This window comes from Pollicipes pollicipes, unplaced genomic scaffold, assembly GCF_011947565.3.
Source record: "Pollicipes pollicipes isolate AB1234 unplaced genomic scaffold, Ppol_2.1 Scaffold_4295;HRSCAF=5057_pilon_pilon_pilon, whole genome shotgun sequence".
NCBI classification, from domain to species: Eukaryota; Metazoa; Arthropoda; class Thecostraca; order Pollicipedomorpha; family Pollicipedidae; genus Pollicipes; species Pollicipes pollicipes.
The window spans coordinates 25,934,145-25,959,082 of NW_023596461.1; the positions used below are offsets into that span (position 1 = coordinate 25,934,145).

At 49.9% G+C, this 24,938-nt stretch overlaps 1 protein-coding gene across 1 annotated transcript; it reads left to right on the forward strand.

Annotated features, from left to right (window-relative positions):
• The first annotated feature begins 86 nt into the window (after window positions 1-86).
• Window positions 87-21,062, forward strand: LOC119097357 (parathyroid hormone/parathyroid hormone-related peptide receptor-like). Its single transcript, XM_037220403.1, has 6 exons — window positions 87-95; window positions 431-522; window positions 4,920-5,064; window positions 11,650-11,724; window positions 20,862-20,888; window positions 20,958-21,062. The coding sequence occupies exons 1-6, from the start codon at window positions 87-89 to the stop codon at window positions 21,060-21,062; spliced, it is 453 nt and encodes a 150-aa protein (XP_037076298.1).
• Window positions 21,063-24,938: the final 3,876 nt, after the last annotated feature.

The following is a 24,938-nucleotide window of genomic DNA, read 5'->3' on the forward strand; positions in this document are numbered from 1 at the left end:
AAGCCAAGCCCGCGTTTGTGGCGTGAAACTCGGTCTCTTTCGCTGAGCAAGCAACCGGATGGCTGGAGTCAGTGTTTGAGTCCGGAATGGCTGGAGTCAGTGCTTGAGTCCAGAATGGCGAGTCAGTGCTTGAGTCCAGAATGGCTGGAGTCAGTGCTTGGGTCCAGAATGGCTGGAGTCTAACGCCGATCTACGCGGTCGCCTTATTGGTTTTGGTTTGCCCAATGTCGACGTGATGGCAGCACTTCAATACGTAAACCGCGTTCATGCTGATGCACTATTTTGAGACGGGCTCACGAACGTATTCATCACCGCAACTTGGCCTGGTTGGCACTGAAACACGTGCCAGAGTCGATGTGCGGCCATGTCTGCGCACCAGGCACTCCTGTCTTTAATTTCACGAGCTCTCACGGCATGTTCTGACCACCAGGTCAACGCCGTCCTCTTCGTTTGCATCGTGCTGGTATTGATGCAGAAGCTGAACGCGTCTATCTCCGTGGAAACCCGCCGATACAGGTACAGGTAACTGACCTTTCTACATCTCGAGCCCATGTGCTGTAGATCGCGATGGCAGAGGCCAAGGCTGCGGCCGTCTGCCGGCATGTGACCTGTAACGGTGTGGATGGCTGCTTGGTGTGCACATGCATTATTGAGCTGTCTGAACAGTGCAGCGCGAGAATGTTTGGAGCCACTTCAGTTGGAGCGGGAGGCGACCAGGTCCGAGTGCTTGCATGGTCAAATCACGTAGCTTAGGTCAGGAGATAGTTTGAGTTCATTAACATTGCAATGATTCCAAATCGCTGTGCCAGCTTGGTTTGTGTGTGCATGCCTGATCAAACGAAGAGTAATGTATAATTGCGCATACACAAGTGATGCATTCTGTTTTACATGTAAGCAAGTTGTTGGCAAATTTTCTACGTCACCATCTCCCCTCCAGACACACCTGCATTTTTGAGTCAATGCGCGCGAATCTAGTATATCACATGAGTTGAATAAATTTGGCCGAAGCAAAAACCTTGTATTATTTCATCAGAATGTTATAGTGTTCTTCCTCATTTGTCATGGTAATTATATCACGTCATCGTATCAAATCGCATCACGTTTTTGTGAGCGGTGTGATTTGTGCGCTGCAGTATTTCTACAGTGTTCGTTCCCAGGGCAGCTGCGGGAGCACGGTACTCCAGTGGCGTTACAACGTTGAGGCGCTGCATTGCCATTACCGTTGTGCGCAGCAGGTTGAAGCTATTGAAGACATTAAAGAAATGTCTCTCAATAGCTGTGAAGATATGTTTTCAAACTCTATTAAATGCATTAAAGCAAAGACGACATTTTTACACTTTGAGGAAATAACTATGGTGTTTTTGTTCGAAACGACGTGTGGTTTAAAGGCTGCTCTCCTGCATCAAGCTTATCTTTACTTCCATATTTTGTTTTGTATGGGTACCGAAAAAAACGGATTTGTTTCCCAACTTAGTTTAGCGACATAAGCCGGTGTCACTGCCCCGTCGCTGTGGGTAGATACGAACTAATCTAGTTAAGCCGCGACCACAACAACTTTCGATAACCTCATTCTGGAGATGCGGCGTCAGTACCCCCCCCCCCCCCCCTCCCGCCGTCGGAGGAATAGAGAACGTTATTATGTTATGTCAAACGAGGTAGGTTTGGAACCTAAACTGTCTCACCTGTGCAGTTCCACCGAACCATGCATTCGCAGTCGGACATAATTAGACAAACATGGCTTTTGGTCATAAAATTCGTCTTCGAAAAATTAATCGGAAAGTCCTGTTAAGCCAACATTGTATGGTTCTGTGATTTTATTTTTTTCCCGATTTGAGTCATGGCGCGCTGCAGTTAGGCTGAAACCGAATGCAGCTCTGGCATTCATTTTACAGGAAGAGGGGGTGCTTGGGTGTAATATTGACAAAGCTGGGCACATGTGGATAGGTACCTGTTATACGCCTAGTTAGTTACTCGTTGAAACATTCTAATGTTTCTCGGAGCAGCGTGTAACGGGTGCTCCCATGATCTGCTGGTTGCTGGAAGACCTTGAGTCTTTTGTCAAACGACAATTTTTAAATCTTCCCCAACGAAAATGTCTCACGGACATGGCCAAACGCTGGCGTATAAAGACACTGCCGATCACAACAAAACAAAACAGCGCGTGACCATTTTTTGCGAGGTTATCCATAATGCTAAATGTATTTCCCACGTCATCATGTACTCCACTCGTCATCGGAGAGTCAATAAATTTGACAAACATATTTCCTTAAAGTGTGAGGTACCGTGCGTGAGGTGGTCAAAAATTGATCCTCGCCCTGGTAGGGTGGTGGTCGGTGCGCACGTATACATGCTCAAAATACATCAACTATGTGAACAGGGAAGACGGCTGTTTATCTTTTGTGCCGCTGTAATGTATTGTCTCGCACATATGAGCGTGCATAGCTAAAAAGGTTACAATGCCGAAAATTTGAACTTTTTCCTGGCAAATTGGGGTCAAATGTTGGCTCAGCGGTAAAAAAAATCGTGACATTTAGCTGAGAGCAATCCACTGGTGTTTTCCCTATGCTTCACCTTGCTTACTTAAAAAAAACGGCAGCTGGTCACATCCACCACCCGCATCAGTCCTCGTTATAAAAACAAAACGGCGAATCAGAGTTAGTGTTAATGTTCGTTTTAGTTTTGACAAGGTTTGCTCCAAACCTTTCGATGAGATGGCTTTCTGGAAGCAGTGCCCTGCTCCGTAAGGCACTGCTGCATGAGTCCTGTCCTTTACCATCCGATCGCGAAATTCCCCTGCTTACGGCAGAATTTTGCGAAAGCTAACGTGTCGTTTAAACCAAGTGAGTTACCAGGACGAACCCAATAACCGTGCCGAGAGCTCAGCTGGCTAGAGTGCCTGCCTTTTGATCCACTCACCCGTGGCGGAGTCGCCTCAGGCGCACTCTGTTTGCCTTCGCCAAGTATGGCCTGCGGCCGGTGGCAGCGGCCGCGCTAAAGGTTAGGTGACGTCAGATGGCAGGACGGACCATGCCAGCCATTGCGACGCGTTAAACTTTCGCCAACGAATTTTACCGTTAGCCTAGAATTTCGCGATCGGATGATAAGGGTCAGCACTCACGCAACAAACACTGCTTGCCGTTAGCGCTGATCTCAGAAATTTACCTATTAATATCAAAGACTTGGACTAAATATAAAACAAAAATACAAGTACGAACTTGCGGTTAATCCAGATTACCTCACTAGCCCGGACGAAACTTTTGATTAAAACTGATTAGCGCAGGTTATCTAAGGGGTGTAAATGAAGCCAAAAATTGGTATGCTCATTAACAAGCTAACCTCGATTTCAGATTTCAGTCAGCTTAGCCTGGGTGCGTCAGCTCATGGAAGTGGGTTCTTAAGTTCATAAAGCTGGGAGAGTCTCCGCTGGGCTCAAGCCCATTTCAGGTCCCAAAAGTTTTGCACAGTTGGCTGCTAATTATACCCAAATCGGATATTTTTTGCATTCCTGTGCTTACTTCATAAGTATTCGGGTGTTTCCATATATTCCCGTAATGGTTGGGTGTTACAATTAAGTATCCGAGTGTTTCCGTATATTCCAGTAATGGTTGGGTGTTACAACGTACTTCGAATCCGGATTTTCTGGATAACATTTAGAAAACCATTGTGTGAATGCTCAGCACTGGCCATGGCCTGTTTGGTATCCGTTTTTATACGTATTGCTGCGTAATCACTGGTGCTTCATAATACATTGCGCGATGATATGCACTTTTCATAAACAGAGTGGGTGCCAACATTTTACGAGTGGATTTTGAAAGCAAATTATGACACTGACGTTAGGCTGACAGAATACATTTTGGGATTTTACCAAAGCAAAGTTACTCTACCGGAATACTGAACATAGTCCCATCCCAACATCAAGTGGCATGCTCACCTTTTCGACACTGTTTTGAGGCAAACAGTGTTCTGGTTTTTATCTAGATAGCAACACTCGGAGAGGTTGGATTTCGGACTAACTATGGGTTGCGTCACCCATGCCCACACCAGCAATACCTTGGCCATTTTAAGTCTCATTTTTACAGCCAAGCAACGCTTTAGTGAGAATGCAATAGCAGGAGGTAACAGGTGAAATGTTGTGTAATTCGGGCCGCTATTTTCACAGCCAAGCAATACTTTAGTGAGCATGCTGTAGCATGAGGTACCAGCTCAAATTTCGTGCAATTCTCGCCGCTATTTTCACAACCAAGCAATGCTTTAGTGAGCATGTTGTAGCATGAGGTAACAGCTCATATGTCGTGTAATTCGGGTCGCCATTTTCCGGTATGTGCGGCGATCGTTGCCCGGCTTTGCATCTGTGTGATGAAAGCTGTAGCAGCTATCTAATTTGACACGTAACGGGACGGACCAACGGCTTCAGGATAAACGTGGGGTAATTTCATCACGTACCTGGAAATCATACCGCTTGCCAGCGACGGGGTATGCAGAAAACATTCCAAGCAAATGAAAGCCTACAACGTATTCCGAAAACTTGGCTTACTTCTGACTAAACGTAAAAGCCTTAGCCACAACAGTGGCCTCCAACCTGAGCCTGAGCCTGGACAGCAACATCTGTGCACCTCCATCCTCTCTTCGCTTCTTTTGCCCCTGACTAGGATGGACACGGAACATCTCATGCCGGCGCGTTAACCCACAAGTCATCGCGCACTTTCGCCACGTCAAGCGCCAGTCACATTACACGCGTGCGCGGTGGTGGTATGTTCGTACCGACGCGTGACGCGCCGACAGTGGAGGTACGCGTGTGCTAGCACGTTACACGCGCGCGCGGTGGTGGTGCGTGTGTACCGACACATGACGCGCCGACAGTGGGGGTGCGCGCGTGCCAGCACGTGACACGCGCGCTGGTGGTGTGCACATGCCGACAGGAAGCTGGCGCGCTCCACGCTGGTGCTGATCCCGCTCTTCGGCTTCCACTACGTCTTGTTCGTTGGCTTGTCGGCCTTCATGAACGTCAACCCGATCGTGGAACTCATCTGGCTGTTCGTTGACCAGCTGTTCGCGTCATTCCAGGTGAGGGTTGCCTGCTGTGACTTGACGAGCGCAACGCAGCTGTTCCGTTTGATTCTGAGCTTTGGCGTCAGAATGCTTCTACTGTGTGGTGTCATGGAAACACCGCAGGTATTTCACGCTATTTACCATTGGCTAATAAGTGCTTTGTGTTGTTTTCAAATGTTTTACAAATCGCTGCTTTCTCTAAAATGCAAGAATCCATTGGAATTTGTCATTTCCGCCGGTTAGGGTTGTTAAATGGCGTAAGCAAATAAAGTACAGGCTAAGAGCAGCCTCCACATAGAAAAGTTGTGAAAAAAGAGAAGAGGGAAATAGGAAATGTACATTGTTGTAATCAGGGGAGCTCCACTTCAATGGTCGATAACCCCGTGTACATGGATTGACAACGGATGCCAGATTGTCTCAAGTATTTGGTAAAGCTTGAAAATACATCAAACCTTGGCGACTTGGTTGCAGCACAACCAGAGTCTAGTTCCGATAGTAAAGACATGATGTGTCGATTTGCTCAAATACCTTTGAGTAAATTTCGGACATCTTGCACTTTAGACAGGAGTGGGAAGAGTATGGTCTTTTGGCCAGCATTCGTGCCCGATCATTGTATTTTCTATAGCAGCACAGCTGCTTTCGAAGGATCGGGCTTGCTGCCGTTATGGAAATTTCCACAGATTACAATTTTAGCTTACTTCTACAGTTTTATCTTGCCTCCACGCATATCGGTCACCGGATAGCATAACGGGACTGCAACCTCGACGCTGATTGGCTACCTTCAACGCGGAGTCGAAGCGCAGGCAGACGTGCTTTTCTCAAATCTTGAACCTTGCGAACCCGGGCGGAGTGGGTGGCCTCCTGTGCGGTTGTGGTGCATTTATTCGGTAGTGGTGTTAGAGAAAATCTGAACGCCAGCCCGCCGCCGGCTGGGCCGGCTCGGCGTCCGCCAAGGAGAAGCAGCGTCGGTCGAGCCGTGTCGGCGTCGGCGTCGGCGACGGCGACGGTGATGGTGACGAGGCGGACAGAACAAAAGCGATGTAGATACACAGTTCCGGCGGGTGCGACGGAAACAGAGGGCAGAAGAGACATTTAACAACAGTTAGAAATCACTAATAAGGCGAATGGTTAAACTTAACACAACTGGCCGAAACGGCATGGATATACAGCGGAGCGAGTTGCCGGGTCTTAATTATACCACGCACTGCTTATTTGGCCTTAACACAGCTGGCCCAGATTTTGACCACATTCAAAAAGGCAAATATAGGATACAAAATTTAACTCAGCTGCGAAATTTTTGAGCCGTATATGGATACTGATGACCAGAAACACACGCAACAACAGCGCAAGCATTGCCTGCAGCGTGTACTCAAACAGCGTCAACCGTCGTTAGTTGTTGAAACGATCTGATAGTTGAAAAACCGCTGGTACGCCTCGCTCGATCCCAGAGCGCATCCCTTCCCACCGGGCACGTCACGAACGCTGGCCGTCGCCGCGCTGGCCGGGGCGCAGCGCCTGCAGTGCGAGGCGCGCCTGAAGCGCGAAGCGTGCCTGCAGCGCGAGGCGTGCCTGCAGTGCGAGGCGTACCTGCAGCGCGAAGCGCGCCTGTAGCGCAAACGTGCCTGCAGGGCGAGGCATGCCTGCAGCGCAAGGCGTGCCTGCAGCGCGAGGCGTGCCTGCAGCGCGAGGCGTGCCTGCACCGCGAGGCGTGCCCGCAGAGGCCGCCGGCCATACAGGCGACTGGTCCGTTCCGCGTCGGTCGCAGGACCCTCGCCGGAGACCTCCCAAAGCTCGAGTGGCACGAGCAGCGCCTGCTCCGTGGGCACTGTGGGCAGACTCTGGAGCAGGGCCTGCAGCGGGTGGCCGCGCCCGGCCGGTAGCCATGCGCACACGCGAGCCGGGGCCCGTTGATGGCCGCTGCCAGTCGCTCGGTCGACAGAGCGGCTGGTGTCGCCACGGCCGCCTCCATGGCGCAGGACAGGGCCGACCCAGTTTCGGGGCTGTTCGTCACATGCCGTTCAGGTGTCTATGCGGATGTCATGCTCGCGCCGGACGAGCTCCGCGACGCGACAGAAACTTGCAGTTCCAGGCGTAGGGCGCTAATCTACCGGACGGCAGCGGTCAGTTCCAGGCGTAGGGCGCTAATCTACCGGACGGCAGCGGTCCGTTTTTCCGCCATGACGACCGACGTGTTGAGCTCCCCACCCTCGTACTCCAGCCGGAAGTAGGCGGCCGCGCCGGCCGCCAGCTCAGATGCGTCGCCGAATTCCGGCAGCTGTTTGTCCGTCGGGAGTTCCGTCGGTTCGGCGGCACCGGTCGACCTTGAAGTGACCCAGTCTGGGAAGAACGCTGATCGACAGCCGCAAGACAGCCGTCAGTTTATGGCCTGCGATTGTCGCGTGCCACTCGCACCCGCACCGCTAGATGGCCTGCAATGTGGCGGCTTCGTTGACGTTTTCCAGCAAGTTCAGATCATCGTCTACGTAGACTCGCGAGTGCACGGCTGAGGCTGCTGCCGGACAAGCTCAGCAGGTCTTCGGCGCACTGCCGCGGGGCGTTATCGGTCGAGCAGAGAGATGGAGTCGTTCAAAGGACCAACGCCTGCATTTGATGATGTCGGGCGGCTTCTCTCGGGTCGTCCACCTCACCGCAGGGGTCGTAGAGCAGGCTGAGGGAGCGGCGTCAGGACTCCGACGGGACTCAGTCAGGTTCGGTCCCGGCGGAGGACTGTCGTCGAGCGGCGCACCGCCGTAACGCGCCGCAGCGCCGCCAGTCCCGGCGGAGGACCGTTCGTCCGAGCGGCCGCACCGCCGTAACGCGCCGCAGCGCCGCCAGTCCCCGGCGGAGGGACCGTCGTCCGAGCGGCGTACCGTCGTAATGCGCCGCAGCGCCGCCAGTCCCGGCGGAGGACTGTCCGTCGAGCGGCGCAGCACCGCCGTAACGCGCCGCAGCGCCGCCCGTCCCGGCGGAGGACCGTCGTCGAGCGGCGCACCGCCTTAACGCGCCGCAGCGCCGCCAGTGCCGGCGCGCTCGTCGGTCCGCTGTGGCTTCCGAGTCCTCGGTCACTCGGGGGCAGTTACGTACTGTGGCCTCATGAAGTGCCCGGGAGGCTTTCGTGCCACCAGACCGACCGCGGCGAGTTATCACGGCCCAGGGAGCGCCGGGAGGGTCACTGTCGCGCGTGTGGAGGTGCAATGGGATGGATTGCAATCGTTTGCGATGGGCAAGTCAACTGCCTTTGACGTGACCTCTGCCAAGTTGAGGTCAACAGCTTGAGGTCACTTCCGCTCCTTCGTCGTCTACTTTTCGCTGGCCCAGACACGTTGATGCCTGACGTTGTGCGGACGCCACTGATGGGAAGATTTCGTTCCGCTTCTGTGGTTGCATATGCAGCTTGGCGCATTTGGAGACGTACCCTGAGCGACCAGCAATGGTGCCCAGACGCAGGGGCCCGGTGCGGCCCTGTAGCCCCAGGTCCGACGTCAGCTCCTCGGTGACCGCGGACACCTCTCTGCCGAGGTCCAGCACGGCGCAGGTGGCACGCTGTGCGGACCATCTGCCGCCCGCGGTCCTCAAGGGCCACGGACGGTCAGCGGCAATTATTTGCAGCATGGCGCTGGTGCTGGTTGGCTGCGCACATGGTGCCGACGTGTGTAGGGCTATCCTCTGCTGGGTCTGGCACACACCGGCCAACTGAGGCGAGAACATCCGCGGGACTCCTTGAAACATTGGATGACGTCCCTCTTAGAGCCGCGGTTGTCGCCTCGTGCGGCCTTTTAAACAGGCAGCGCGCGCCACTTGTCCGTCAGCCGGGCAGACCCGGCACGGTCTATGGTGTGGCACTGCCTCGGGGCGACCGCCGACGCTGGCCCCTACAGACGGGCAGTCAAACGCTGTGTGTGCTTGGTCGAACTTCGCACATATCCGCCCCGTTTGTCCGCGCCGCTGGGGTCCTGCTGCGACCGTCACCGTAGACGCACTGTGCGTGCGTCGGTCGCGTGACCGTGACATAGGCTGGTCCTTGTACTTGTGGAGGTCGTCCAGTCCCGAAAAGTCGACGGCACGTGCTGCGTCAACGCGGCCAGGTGTTCAGTTCGGGAAGCGTCGGCCGCGCGGGCCAGCTGCTGACCACCTGCTCGCACCAGCGCGCCAGCCCACGCCGTGGGAGCTTGGAGTACGTTTCATCGAAACTTTTCAGTTTAACCTCCGGTGTTCCGGGCAGTTTTTAGCACAGTACCGCGTATTAGGTGACGGGACGGGAGAGCCTGAGTAACTGGAATGCTTGAAATGTTCGTGTAATGTCCTTGAACTGTGATGTTCGTGGTAAGAAATTTTCCAAACTTATACAACCCATATAGCCTAAAACCGGCTTGCATGCAACTAAAAGCTGCCGCATATCGCAAACTATTTTTGTTGTCCCGCTCCTGTCACACCTCTTCCAAACCATGACCAATATTTGCAGGCTGGCTTAGCCTGGAAAAAGAGTTCGAATGTCAAAAACATGTACGGTACTTACGAGTATTATGTGGGACAAGATTAACGCAAAACTAATAGCAGTGTATGTCGAAACCTAGCGTACTGGTGTCAGGGAAAATTTTCTGCATTTTCGTGAACGCCACGCATCTAGAATCAGTTTACAGCATGCCCTCTTTGCACCATCTGTTGGTAGCCCGCGGTCGCGTTTTGATCTAAATGCGCATCATTGGAATTCTAAACCAGGTTTCATAATCGCTGGACAAATCTGGCCGAAAATTCTTGTCATCTCCGATGGCTTCAATAATTGCATCAGTACCATTTTCACACTCGTAGGACATAGCTACCGAAAGAAGGCTGTTTCCAGCTATAGCCAATGTCAACAAAAATAACCTCACCGGGCGTAAGCTTTGGCCTTTCAGAAACGACGATGATGCGACGTAGGGTCGACAAAGCCTTGGCTTAGCTGGATCTGAGGCATGGGGATGTCTGGCTTTCCCTTCGGCTTAAGTCTGCCGTGTCCTCGCGGGATATCTCGTCCGTGTTCCACGCCGTATTGGCAATCTCTGGTCAGCGGAAAATCGGTATTTTCAAATTCACAGCTCCTGTCTTGTATTGAAACATCCCGCATGTGTTCCAGCGTCGGGCACTGGATCCATATGGTGATGTAAACTTTTGCTTGAATGTTTCCCGACATTTTGACATTTTCAAGAAATTGGTGTCATCGAAGGCTCACATTTACCTGATGGGACTGGAACAGGCCGGACGGGGCGTGCAAGCGCGGGGCCGGCCACCGACATCAACTTGGCGTCCTGTCGCCTCGCGTCCGCACATCTTGCAGGTCCCGCAGCTGCGGTATGAATCAGGGAGAGGAACGCTGAAGCATGGTGAGAATGAACAAAAAAACCGGTTTTTACGGTCTTCTTGACACCAGAAATCTGTTTTAATGGAGTCTTTTTTGGATGAGTTTCAGCCAGTTTTCCTGATCAGCCCATCCCTACTTTTTTGTGAAAATGCAGCCCTGTGTGGAACATACTGGATATCACTAATGACCGGAACGAAACTGTGAAATATGCTGTAATGGTTATTGTCTCCCATCATGACCTGAACAGCGCACACTTCTAAAAGGCAAGGCACGCGTCGCGATTACTTCCCACCTTTGCCTGGTGTGTCCAGATATTCGTGGCATTACTGAATGCTTAGTCTTCTGCGTTTTATGATTATGGCAATGATATTTTTTAGATTTAATGCCAGCCGAACCGTAGACAGAGGTATGACCAATGTTAATAGCAGTGCTGAATCAGTTCCTACGCTCCATATTCTATATTTTTGCCCAGAACTTCCGCCCATTAGCTCCGAACTTCCACTTTCCAAGCTAAGTACGCGTGAAGAATTAACTTTCCACGCTGAGGTCCAGGTGCTCTTCGGATCCAAAGTTAAGTCCGGCAAAATGATCCCGAGAGGAGATTCCCAAATGAATGCACCATGCTTCGGCCAAGATGGATGATGTGAAAAACTTAGCAGCAACTTTCAACTTTTTGGTTCCGCCGGAACTCAAAGCCATTGCCGCAAACTGGGGTTCTGGCGGCTGCGAACATTATCAAATGAAGGTCGTCGTTTGCGCTGTCAGGCAAATTAACAAGTAATGAGAAGTAAGTAAGCAAGTTAACTGGGTAACTTCAAAAGTCAGTGTTGCAGGTTACAGGACGCCCCATGTTCATTTGGGATTATTGTGCCCGTAGTCATAAGAATTTTGGAGAGATTCTGACAGCCAACCGGCGCTGTTTGGAAAATGGCCTCGTCAAGTGGTTCGTGCGCATTTTCACAGCCTTCATATGCATTTGCGCAGTTCCGTCACCACCTTGTAACCCCACACAGGCAGAAAGTGAGACTGAATAGACCCGTCACCTTTTTGGCCAACTTTTTGTTCTATCTATCATGGGGCGTCCTTTGACCTGCAACACCGGCTATTGCGCGTTTGAACGGCGTTGAATCGATCTCGTCCGATCGGCGCCTGTTTGGTGACGGCGACGGATACATTAAATATTGCCCACAGATTCCGCCTCAGGAGCAGCGCCCAGCGCCAGACACGCAGTGTTCAGCAGCTACGCCATGGATTCCGCTCAGGGCTGCTTCGTGGCCATCCTGTACTGCTTCATGAGTTCCGAGGTCAAGCTGGAGCTGAAGAAGCACTGGGCGATCGTGGCGCTACGCCAACATGGGCGTGCTCCACCAACTCCGGCCGCAGCCGCTCCAACCACGGCAAGAGCTACAGGTAACCCGGAAAGGTCGCGGTCACCGCTCCGGCGTGATGTGGCACCTTCGGTCACGCCGCAGCCAAGGGCCCGGCTCCTGCGGCCGCTCCCCGTAAAGCGCTCCCTGCTCGTGGACCTATTGATCAGTCCCGCAAAGCGGTCCGATCCTGCCGCTTCCGGCGAAGCTGGCCGGTCGCGCCCCCGAGCCGAGTTCCCAGAGGACGCCGCCATTCCAGCTCGGTCTGTGATGTACGACCGTATTAGATTCGCAGCGGTCCCAGAGGGCTCGCACCTCACCGCTTCCGGAGGCCACACAAACTGTTTATTGTGATGAATGGCTGGAGGAGGCCACCTTACCAATTCCTGGTGTGGTGAGACGTTCTGGCCTCGAGCTTTTCGATGAAATTTAGTGGTACGCGGACGCGTCATAAGTTTACACCAGCGCTCGCCTACATCAGCAGGACATTAAACCGGTGCACATCCAAATGTGCTTGGGGACGCTGTTCCACAGGTGCTCACTATGGCATAGCCGCATATTGCCGCATATGAAGTGTCTAGCGGCGAATTGATGTGCCCAGTGCGTTAAATGGTGTTCTCCGTGATAATCTCGCCAGCCCTGTCTCAAAAAGTCAGCATTCGGAAGCCGTGCTAGGTGGGCGGCGTGGCGCTGACCGTGTCTGTTTGCCGCTAGAAGTATGGGCAGGAGCTCTGTGCAGAGCACTACTCTGATGGATAGGCCGTCGGAGACCGGACAGAGTCGCACACGTCCCCCGCTCGTCAGGTCTGTCACCGACAGGAGCTCACCGCGTCAGGTGAGGCGCCCTGACCTGACCTCACCTGATTTGACTCGACCCGACCCCTACCCGGCCCTGCCTGACCTGACCATATCCGATCTGACCCGATCTGGCCCCGGCGTCAGCTGGCCTGACCTAGTTTGATCCATCGCGACCTGACCTGGACAGGGTAGCGCAACCTGACGCGAAGTGATCGGACTTAAAGTGACCAACTTGACCTGATTTGACCCGAAGATAGTACTAGGGAAGCTTTTCAAACAACGAACGTAAGCTGTGTGCGTGAGAAAGAACGAGAGAGAGAGAGAGAGGGGGGAGAAAGAAAGAAAGATAGAGATAGAGAGAGAGGACGAGAGAGGGGAGAGAGAGAGGGAGGGAAAGAGCGCGCTGCTTGTTATAATGTAGGCTGTGTTGGAGACATAGTATGTACGCCTTTATATGCTGAACGATCGGAGACCGAAGCTCCTCTTCTGAGGTAGACAGAAAATGCGTTATTTGAACACTCATAGTTCTCCATGTGCGGGTAGAATTATGCCAAGAATCCGCCCTCAGCTCATGTGGGATTGGGTACCATGTGCCAATCCTGTTTATCATAGTTGGAGGTTGATGGAGCTGGCCTGTTTACCTACCAAGATACCAGCTGGTGAGAAGCTTAATGGAAAGTTATTTCAGAGTGGGAAAGCTGAAAAAATGGTACATGTTTCCGTGATCAAATTCAGAATCTCTGCCCGGTATGCATCTAACACTGGGTGGTTCAGGAAGGCATGACTGCTAACGAGTGGTCCAGAAGGGAATGCTTTATATATATATATATATATATATATATATATATATATATATTGGGGGCATCGGGTGTACATATATATATATTATATATATATATATATATATATATATATATATATATACCCAATGCTGTGTTGTTTGGGAGAGGACGTCTGTTGTGTGGCCGTGAAGAGTACCGATAGTGTTGTGTGCCTGAGGGGTAAGCATGGTGTTGTGTGGCTCTGTCGCGGATGCCTGACATCGCGTGGCTCCAGTGAGCAGGCCTGGGTGCTTGTATGGATCTGGAAACGTCGGTCCTACTGTGCCTTTCAACAGAGTACAGATGTTGCCGCGCTCTTCGGAAAAGCACGCGCAGTGTCGTGTCAATCGAAACAAAACGTCTTCCGCTGTCTACGTACAGCTCGGGTACGGTTTGTTGGAGACGGTTGGAAATATACGTCACACATGAAATACTCCATTTCAAACATGCACTACGTTGAAGACCTGTCTAACTCGACTGTCGTGTTAAGTATTTGTCGCAATTTTTGCGCGTACTTTTTGGCCTCGCTACGCTTTATCGGCGTTGCTACTTTCCATGCTGATGTTCTTCACTAGTTGAGGCTCTCGACTACAGCATCCCTCATTCACAAATAGCGGCTCCTGCTGCAGGGTCCGATCGGACTTCAGCCACCTCCGCCATTAGCGTCTTTGCAAAGGCAATTTAACAGCTGCCGCCCACGCGTTGGCTGTAACAAACTCTCGGCTGGAACTCGCCATCTTTCACCGATCAAGGCGTGAACATTCATCACATTAGGAGCTGAACAATTAACTATAATGATGAAAAACCCGTGGGGTCCCCGGTTCTCGTCTTATCAGTCTTCGATTCTGTGCTACTTTGCGTTGACAAACCAACCTGTTGCGTGAATCGCGCTTTTTACTCTCGAGAGCGCCCCGCCGTTTAAAGATTGCTCGCAACGGTCGAATACATGAGCGACAATCATTCAGTTAGGAGCTTGAGTGAGACCACCCACGCGAGGTGAAACTTGGTTGTACTCCTTGCAGAAAGCACATGCTAATTGTAAATAATATGAGACGATGCCCTGGATCCCACCTGTTACACATTTGATTTGTGACAACGATGTTAGGGACGTCGGTACAGGAGCGCCTATGGATGGAACGCGTGACAGTTTGCCGCAAAGACGAATGCAAAGAACAACTCTCGACAACTCTGGAAATACGATGCATATCGGCAGCTGAGCAATATTCAGCTGCCTGCTCCTGCGCTTCAGCTACACATTCCCACAGCCCTCCGCGAACCTTGCGGGGAGCGCGTCTCTGAGCGTGCGGCAGAGGTAGGTCACCGCGGCAGGGCGCATCGGGTGGCCCGGGGCGTTTCCAGCCGGGGTCCTGGCGCCGTCCTCCGCGGTTTGCCGAGTCGTCACTCAATGTCGGCCCCGGCGCGCCAGGGAGGGGCGATGTGTGCTCGGCAGGCGGCGATGTGTGCGGCTCGTCTTTCTCGGGGGCAAGGCGAGCCGCGACTGCGCCGCTCCGCTTCCGGCTCGGCCTCGGCTCGGTTCTTCGGACTCGTAATCGCCTATTGGGCGGCAGGAAAGGATTGGGACGGGATGGGATACCTCTGGTCGATGGAATGTGTCAGAGCAGCCTTTGTCCACTGCCAAGGTTTCCCTTCAGCTGGTGCTTAACTGGGCCCAGAGTAAACTCGAAATGGTAGCCGAAGGAGTTGGAGTATGGAATTGCGACCGCATGAAGGCTTCTCTTGTCCATTGCGAATTCGATTGACGAGAATGAAATGTTGGTTTACTGGAAGCGGAAGCTAAAAAAATAGCATTATCGTCGACCATGACGCATGCTCCCACGGTCGGCACTCACAGTTAACGGTGCAACTGTACGCCCAGAACCATCGCTTTCTTACAATAAACTTGCGAATTTTACCATTGCTTACACGTGTTGTAGAGCATTCGCAGAGCTGAGGACCAATTCCAGAGAGGACGAACTATTATGGATTTAGAGAACTGTAGCAGATTAGTTTCCCGCCTGTCTCGTGCTAAATCAAGATGCATTAACGTTCACTTCCTGGAAATGACTGAAAAGCAATTAGCCGTGCGATTGAGCGATTAGGCTTTTTAGCCAGGGGTGACGCCTCACACACCCTCCGGACATTTCCTCTGGGACAAACCAGGCATGACAGGAGGATAGAACGCTTCACGGATCCGATTAATTCCGTTGATGGCGGACGGGCGTTGATCGGGACGGAGATCTGCTTTGTTGTACGAGTGTTTTTGTCTGATGACGCAGCCGTTGTCATTTATGGAGCGTGTCGTGATTTAATATAACACTATGTATTTATATATATATATATATATATATATACATATATATATATACATATATATATATATATATACATATATATATATATATACATATATATATATACATATATATATACATATATATATATCTATATATATATATATATATATATATATATATACCCACTTCTAATGTGTAATTTTATGTTAGTTTCTTGCAACAAAAACTTGGAAATTATACCAATGCATGGGCAGAGTGTTGAGCAGCCGTGAAGCTGGTCGCGAAGCCCGCTCCCGAAAGGTGCCGTGAAGCTAGTAATCGTAGGCAGATACGCTTGCATGATAATGATTCAGGCTGGTGTCAGGCAAGATGTCGCCAAGACACTCAGACTATCATGCCGTGCAGTGAACACAGGAGGAGGTTTTCGCAGGGAAGAGTTTTCAATGCCGAGTAGTGCTCGGGCCGATCCTCGCGGATCAGCCGGATAGTGAAAATAGTGTGTGCCTAAACTGCACTGAAGCGAAATCCAACGCGTTGAGATTGTTGGTAAAAGTTCGCGCAAGGGGTACACGATGCTTGACACGACTGCTTAGCGTCACCGGAAACTCCTAATCAACCTCACGCATACAAAATGGCCAAAAAGGCAGCATTTGCCGAAAGTACCATGAAAAAAGAAAAAAAGAATTGCAGTCGGAACGACTTTAATAGAAACGTTTGGAAAAACGAGTTCACGTCACTTCACGTCAAGTTGCTTTAAACGCTGTCACTTCACCTCAAATCACGTCAAACGCTGTCACTTCACTTCAAGTCACGTCAAACTCTATCACTTCACATCAAGTCACGTCAACCGCTTGTCACTCTACGTCTAATCACGCCAAACACTGTCACTTCATGTCGAGTCACGTAAAATGTTGTCACGTTACGAAACGGACATTGAGCATGGGCCACCGCAAACAAGAAAAGCATGGGTCACATGGTTATTTGTTTAATTACCTTGTTATTTTCTTTTATCGCCAACAGAGCAGCATTCCACTAACAGGCGAAGTCGTTTAAATTAAGATACAATACACACAATGCAATACGTACAGTACAATATAGATATACAAATACAATACAATACAATACGCACAGTACACAGTCGTATGAACATAAATGTAGGATGGCATATCCCAAAGCTAAGTGAAGATGCTACAGAGTTAAAGCATCGTTTAAAAGCGTAAAGCGTCGTGATCGTTTAAAATCTAAAAATGGCAAAATTATCATGACATTTATCCGCACTAGTGTTCCCAACGTTTGGCAGTCTCCAAAAAAGACCGCTATGTACTGTCCGCACACAGGCGCGGGGTACAACGAGCAGAGTTCGGGTGCGGGCCGATCGAGGCGGTACAAGCAAGGGAAACAGCTAAGCAAGATTTGAGAGCTCAGTTTACCTTGGAAGATGTTTCTCAGAAAGAGCAAATCGTGCTGCACTCTTCGTGCTGCTATGGATGCGATTTTGCAATTCAGTTGACGGCTGTCATAAGAGAAGTTGTTTGCCTGGAGAATGTGTGAATAAGTAACCGAATAAGACACTTGGGCTGCACCCGATCGACCTGCACTATGTGAGAATTGGCTGCCTCCGTCCAGACCACGTTACAATAAATCGCACGTTTGCAAAATACGCAGCCATCACTGTGCTTCGGTTGAATTTTGACCTGCCGGTACTGACTTGGGTAAGAAACATAAGGAGCGAAGGTTAATTTTGTATCCAGCGTTATGCCAAGGTCCACAATTTTGGCACATACGTTCAAGCTCAGTTCTATCGATAAAATACTTGGCTTGGACGGGAAGCACGCCTGAGGGTCACCGTGAATGTTTTACATTTAAGAGGGCCAAGGGTCATCCCCCATCTGACCGACCACGCCACTAGATGATCGACATCATTCCAAGGGTCAGCGCCCATCTGACCGACCACGCCAACGCATGATCGACATCATTACGCAGTAGCAGGCCTTCATGTCGGTCGGCATATTCATGCAAGATGGCGCGCCCGCTCACACAGGCTGAAAGAGCCCATGAGTGGCGCCGCGCCCGCCCGCCGAACATATCCTCTAGGACAACAAAGCCATGGCCGGGCTAAAGCTCTTCGCGGATTGGATCAATCGGCGGTGGCGGACGGATGCGTCCGGCGGATTAGGCCGGGCGAGAAAACTTGGGCGGCGGGCACACAGATTAGGACCGGACTGGTTATTGAGAGGTTGTCAGGTTGAGCAGATCTAACGGATTGAAGGCTTGTTTAAAAGCACGAGGTGCTTACTGGTTTTATCATTCTCCCTGGCAACAAACCTACGATAGAAGCTTTAGTTCTACAAGATGCTGGATTCAAGCATGGGTAATTTCAAAGCAACCCAGATTATTGATGTAAGCATGTCACTGAGTGGAATATCCAACAAAAGAGGGCGTTTGACAATGAATGCTATTTAATAGGTACTTGCCAGTTTATCACCTCGGTGCCATGAAGGTGGCGGCGTGGACAGTGACTGCTTGCTAGTAATATGCCTGATACGCATTGTGAAAGCGTCATGCACAGCTTTATGATTACCGATCTGGTTCGTGGCAACAGGTAGAATTTTATTATTCATATTCTTTATCAACATTCACCCAGCGATGCCGAAAACGCCTGTACAGGTTCGCAACCATTTCAGTATGTTGTTTTGGTATACTGTTATCGACACCAGTGAACCTTGCATAGTGCTACGCGGTCCAACTGACATCAATGGGATCTCTCTATGCTACTGAATCACTTCCATAGGTTACCTACTACGAAAGACAGGAGAAACGAAAATACAAGCAGCCTATCCCCACTTCAGTTAAAGACAAGCCCGAGCTCTCCAATAACTTCCGATTGCCAAAATCCTTGACTAATATCAACGCGACATCATAGAGGTGCACGTAGATAAAATGTGATATTTTTCTACTGCACGTCCCACACATATCGTTATACATTGTGCCCGTACTGTTCTCTTGTTGCCTTCGACAATACACTTGACCAAGCCACGTGTCAAACTATCCCTGAGCCGCTTAGTGCGTTGAGGTCATACCTGCCGTGTTTTTTTAAAGCACAGCTACCCCAAGAGACCTACAATCTGTCCCCCCCCCCCCACATCGATTTTCTATTATAACGAATCATCTCTGAATGATGCGAAGACCTGTCTTTATGTTATTACCTATGATTCGTTTTATTTAAGCATTCTGCGGATTTTAAAAGAATAAAAAGCAGTGTTATAGCCGTCGGTAGTACCAATGGCCTGATTCCTCGTTGAATAACTAGGACAACAAGTTTTTTAAGCTGTTGGATATATGTAATGCCCGTTCTACCACTGACGTGGAATTTCGCGATCGGATGACATGGGTCAGGGCTCACGCAACAAGCACTGCTTAGCGTGAGCTCTGGTCCCAGTCTTATCTATTTTCCAATTAAATCCTTTTAATTATTTCCTCGGTTCGGATTAAACCTGCATAAAAATGTGTTGTAAGAATGATGCATTTTGCAGTCCAGGTATTTGTGACTTTTGGTTGATGTGAAGATCTCTGTCATTTGACATTGGGTATCACCTCGAAAGGTTATCTTCAGAGGTCAGGTTTTTGGTCAGAGGTTTTTGAAAGGTGCTTCTGTCTACGCTGAAAAAGATTCTGATGCTTAAAAATCCGAAATCAGCCGTAAATTATGGGTGATATGGTCTTCCCTGTCATCTGATATTCAAGAGCGACCTGGAAAGGTCAGTATTTGTTGACAGATTCTGGTTTACGCTCTGAAGATCAATCTGACGTTTATCAGCTGATGATTTTTTATGACATATAGTTCCCTGGTATTTAACCATGAAGAGTGACCTCGAGACATGAGAAATACCGAAGGACGCTGGTTTGTATGCGGATGAATATTGTGATGCTTAAAATCCCAAGTCAACCGGTAACTCTTGCGTGACGTGGAGAGCCCCATTCGAGACAAGCTAGCTCATTCGCTGAAATCGTTCAGTAGTCTTTGTGCGATGCTAAATTTCCCTTCTATGACCTTGCATTTGACCTTTAAAGGATGGTCTTGAGGGGCGATGACTTCTTTCGGACGCTGTTTTAGGCGCTGAGCACGATTATAGTCCTTAAAAATCCGAAAATAGCCGCTTTCTTTTGGGTGATATAGATTTGGGTGAAAATGATTTATTAAGTTGGCTATGAATCTGATCTTGAAGAGAAAAGTGTCATTGAAAGGTCAAGACTATTCGACGGATGCTATACCATGCATAAGTTAAAATTCTTATGCTTAAAATCCGAAATTTTCCGATAACTTTCGGGTAATATGGACGTCCTCGGCACTCGACCTTGATTTTGACCTTGATGTTAGGGCTCAAGACGATTATGATGCCTATCGGCCGACAAATTTGGTTGAGATGGAGTTCGCTGTCCCTTGACCTTGAATGGTGACACTGAAAGGTCGGGAATTTTGACGGACGTCGGTTTATGCGTTGATGAATATTCTGATGCATACAAATCTGAAACCAGCACAAAACTTTGTGGTGATATGTAGATTGCATTTCGGTCTGAAATTTTACAATAAGGGGGTGATCTCGAGAGGACAGGACGTTTTTAGGGGTCTCTGGTTTTGTTTTTTTTTTGCTAGGTTTTGCGCTTAAGACGGTTCCGGTGCTCAGAAATCTGGAATCAGCCGGTGACTTTTTTAGTGATATGGAGTTGGCCATCACTTGCCCCTAAATTTACCCTTAAGTGTTTTCCGGGGAGGTGAGAGCTTTTTAAGCCGCTCTTTTGTCGCTGAAGATGATTCTGATGTCAAACCTTTCGGAGGCGAATTAGCCGAAGACAATTCTGGTACTTAAAAGATCTGAAATAGGCTGATAATTTTTGGGCGGCATTGAGTGCCTGGTCATTTTAACGCTAAATTTGACCCTGGAGGCCACGTGCTGTTGAATATTGAATGTCATATACAGTGCCCTCGTGCCGTTTTTAATTATCTGGCGTGTTTTCATCGAAATCTGAACACATAACTAAATAAATTGCTTATTTCACGGACGTACATAACCCCACCTTCTCTCGCTCAACCGAGTCATAAAACTCCTCATGTGAAAGAGTATGTACACCCCGCTATCTGACGAGACAGAGACACAGAGGCGCCCTACCAAACGTGTCCCACCTGTTGCCGCAGCTCAGCGTGGCCGAGCCCATCAAGGAGGTCAGCTGGGAGGAGTCCCGGGCGCCAGCCGACATCGCCCCGCCGGCCGTGGTGGAGGCGCCGCCGCAGTCGGCCGCCCTGCTCGTGCGCTACGACGGTCTCAGCGGCGGCTCGGTCCACATCGAGGCCGCACCGCTGAACGGCACCAGCGATGGCAGCCCGCCGCGAGCCTGAGCGCGCCAGGCTCGCGGCGGGCGCGCCACAATTGTGCCGTCCGTCGGCCTTTGACGTGCGATGTGACGCATATCCTAGCGTGGTGTTTGGTGTTATTGACTTCTTTTGCTGGCAGCGAAGACGCATGACATGTTTTGCAGTGATTCTGTTGTTGCTTGCTGGCCCGGCCCGTGGGCAGCGCTTGTTTCAGGAAGTGGATGCCCAACCCGAACTGAGTCCTTAAAAACCAGTCTTTTAGGTCCCTGTCCATGGTTGTGTCCATCGTGTGTGGCACTGGAAGAGTTATGTCAAGAACTCTTTATGACTAGGATCGTCTTAATCTAATCCCTATAAACTTCTTGACCCAACCCGCCACCCTAGGTTATACCGTTCGCGATCAGCTTCCTATCAGTCATAACCACCTTTTACCACCAGCTTACTGGATCCTGAGGCTTTAGATTAAGCTATAGAAGAAGTGACGGAGGCTCTGTATTTGGATTCAGTCGCTTTACCTTGCCCCCCTAGATTCAGAGATTGCAGGATTCATAGATTCACTTCTTCGGCTCTTCATAACAAACGACTGGTGTTCTCCACCTAGAGACCGTCGCGGTTCTGGTTTCCTGTAACCAATCCACCCATACTCATGGGATTGTCCGTACCCACTTGCTGCCCATTCGCGATGAATAGGAGCAGCCCCTTACACACCCGTTTGCGCTTCTCCACCACTTAGTTTTAAATTATGGAGGAGATTCAGGAAAGGCTATACCCAAACCTATCCACATCCAAACTACCCAAACTGCAGTAATGGAAAAAGTTGCGTGAATCCAGGAAGTTATGTCCAAAAGAAGAGAAAACCAGTGCCAAGGTGTATATTTTCTTGAACTACCGATCCGACAAGTAACGTCTCACCCATCCCACAACTGTAATTTTCCCAAAAACTGTACCCAACCTCAACCCGTTAGGCAGTCCATATGGGTACCCATGGGTTTCCCCAACCAGGTAAGTTTTCTACCTTCACCCTTGGTATAGGCTCTCTTGGTATAGGCTTGGTATAGGCTCTCTAGTTGTCTTCCAAGCCGACACAAAATTACGGCCGGGCTTTTCCAAAGAATGGTGATTGTTGTTGACCTACGAATGCGTCATGTCATGAACATTCATTGATATGAAAGTCCAGTCATGGTAATTCGTAATAGGGACTTTTTAAAAAAAACTGTCAATATTTTTTGTCACTGAATGTTGACGGTAATCAGAAGCCGGCTTCAAGTGAGAATGTGTATTTCTCTTGTCTTCGTATTCGGAAGGTTCTGTAAGCACCGTGTTAGTGAAGGTCACGTAAGATTCAAAAGCAGAGCAAGGAACATTGAAATTTAAGAATAAATTCCTGGTTCAATTGAATAGAAGACCGTATAATTTTGACACTACTGTTGTTGTCCTTTCCTATACTCCGGCTGTGCAGAGCCGCATTGTGCTGGGGCCTCGTACGTAAATGCTGCACAATGCGTTCCTGCATTGCCGGTGTATGGAAAAAAGGAGCACCTGGCATTAGCGTCGTACTATGTCGTACTATAATACCCCAATACGGACGTGGCACAAAGTGTCGGTACCAAAGGAAACCATGCAACACGTAACCGCTGTGGAGCTCAACGTTGGGTTCGGTTTCGGTATTTTAATATTCAGGTAGATATATTTAAATATTGTATGGAAATGTCTGGGTCCTTGCTTTAATTGTCCAATACAGTGCAATGCGACTGTATGGCGGGTGAGACGAACTTACACAGCTATTCAATGGGGGTCTGATCTGGGGGATACAGGGCCAAGGAAAAATGTCATCGATGAGATTGGCGTTGGAAATCGTTGTCGCTTGTCACATGCGCACACAAAACGTCTTAAAGGATTGGGTGGAGCGTATTTCGCTCATTCAGGTCAAGCACTTAACGGCCGTTGCCATGCTACTAAAAACGTCTAGCTTGCTAGCGTCTTATAGTGTCTGTCCGGTTAAAAATGGTGTTCTACTCCATTGTTCCAAACGTTTTTGGACGCGACAGACACCGTCAAAAATAGCCATGTGGACTGACTCGTCAGAAATCCGCCGATGAAAAAAACTGGCAATGGGTTAGCCGATGCTATTCTTATTAACATGACAACCACAAGGATTGCTGTAAGACATCATACAACTCTGCAAACTTATCCTCAACCGTGGCGCAATACATGAGTGTAAATTTTACCACTCTGTTCGCAGCAGAACACTTCGTCGCCAATCACGTCACTGCAGCCTGTTTTATGACATACTCACAATCACCATAAGGTGACGACGTTTTTAAGTGATGTACCAGGCGCGTCGCAAAGATCTTATCCATACACGTAGTTTTCTCTCCAAGTACCTACAGTTTCCCCTCCTAGCGCGTGGCTTATTCTATATGGGTGCCCGCGGTTTACCGACCCGTGATGTTCCCTCATTGTGCCCACGTGAGTGACGCAGCCTGTTAGCCCCGGCGCTACAACTGCAGCTGCTCATGCGGTTTGTGACAGCAGGCATCGTTAAAAGAAGCGTGCGACGGAGCACGTGTTATGTAAAGCACACCTCGGCGTGGTGCTTGCGAAAGCCAGATCGACTGGGGAGAGCGTGACAACTGCAGCTGTCCACGTGGCTTGTGACAGCAGGTATCGTTGAAAGCGGCGTGCGGCAGAGCACGTGTTATGTAACGCACAGGTCGGCGTTATGCTTGTGAAGGCTAGATCGGCTGAGGAGAGTGACCCATTGCACCGCATTTGTCTGTGTTTTTGCGGCGTTCATCATGGTAGCAGTTGGAGGTGTTCGCGCAGTGGAGCGGTGCCTGTGATGACGGTTGGATATCGCTTCGCAACGCACCCCTGCACACCAAGGTGTTTGCGGCACCGATGACAGGGAAATACGGAAAACTGGCTCTCGATGTTATCATTGTATCGATTCAATACAAGATTTGTTTTCGTCATGTGGAACGCTCATACGTTATGTCTCGGTGATGGGTGCTGAAGGTAGTCTTCCGACACCACTTACTTGACGTGCTCGCCTCGAGGTTAAAGCGCGACCGGAAAACGCAGCGTCTTCAGCGCGAGGTCCCACATTCACTTTGGCAGGATGTGTGCTTATTCATGATCGGTACAGGTTTGTTTGTATAAATTATCCAAGGCTGCTCTAAAACTTAGGAGCAAAAATCTGAAAAGCGTCCGTTACATTCGAAATCTGAAAAAGGATGCAAAAGTTGGGATAAAGTTGCATTCGTTTATCCTTCTCTGACGTGGAAGACGAAATCATCTGCACTTCCCTATGTTTTTCCCGCATTTCCCTGTTTTTTCTCCGCAAGTGTGGGACCAGCGTCGTTCCACTACCTCACCTAAAGAGCGTTCTTGGTGAGTTTCTAGGGTTTTGCCAGAATGTAGAAGCTCAGTGTTCCCTTACGCGGCTGGCTAATGCGTATATTAGTATGTACACATTGGCCAATGGTCTATATCTTTATTGTCGGGTTTGTAAGAGGGGCCCGTAAATGTCGGAATTTTCGGACTATCGTGAGCGCAAAGACCCTGTCGGCGACAATTCAAGCTGTCGCCAGACTTAGCGCGTGGCACTGACCGGTCAGCTGGCAAAATGTCGTCGCGATCTAGCCCTGGCGGCCGGAAGGTCGTGTTCACGAGATTGGCCCCGATCCATCACTGGATTTCCGGACGCGGGGGCCCGCTCCTTCCACATTCATGTGTCAGGGCCGCAGGTTCAGTCATATTTGAGACGCAAACGGAATGCCATAGCCATAGCGCTCTCAGTTGTCTGTGAGAGAGAAGCAAACGTTATTGCAACGCTATCCGCCATCTGAAGAGCACACGAACATGCTTGCCGTCTTAGCAGTAAATGAAAGGCAGAAA

Coding starts and splice junctions, on each gene's coding strand:
- LOC119097357 (XM_037220403.1), top strand. Junction 523..4,919: donor ACCCGCCGATACAGGTACAG/GTAACTGACCTT, acceptor ACATGCCGACAG/GAAGCTGGCGCGCTCCACGC. Junction 11,725..20,861: donor TGAAGAAGCACTGGGCGATC/GTGGCGCTACGC, acceptor CTGTTGCCGCAG/CTCAGCGTGGCCGAGCCCAT.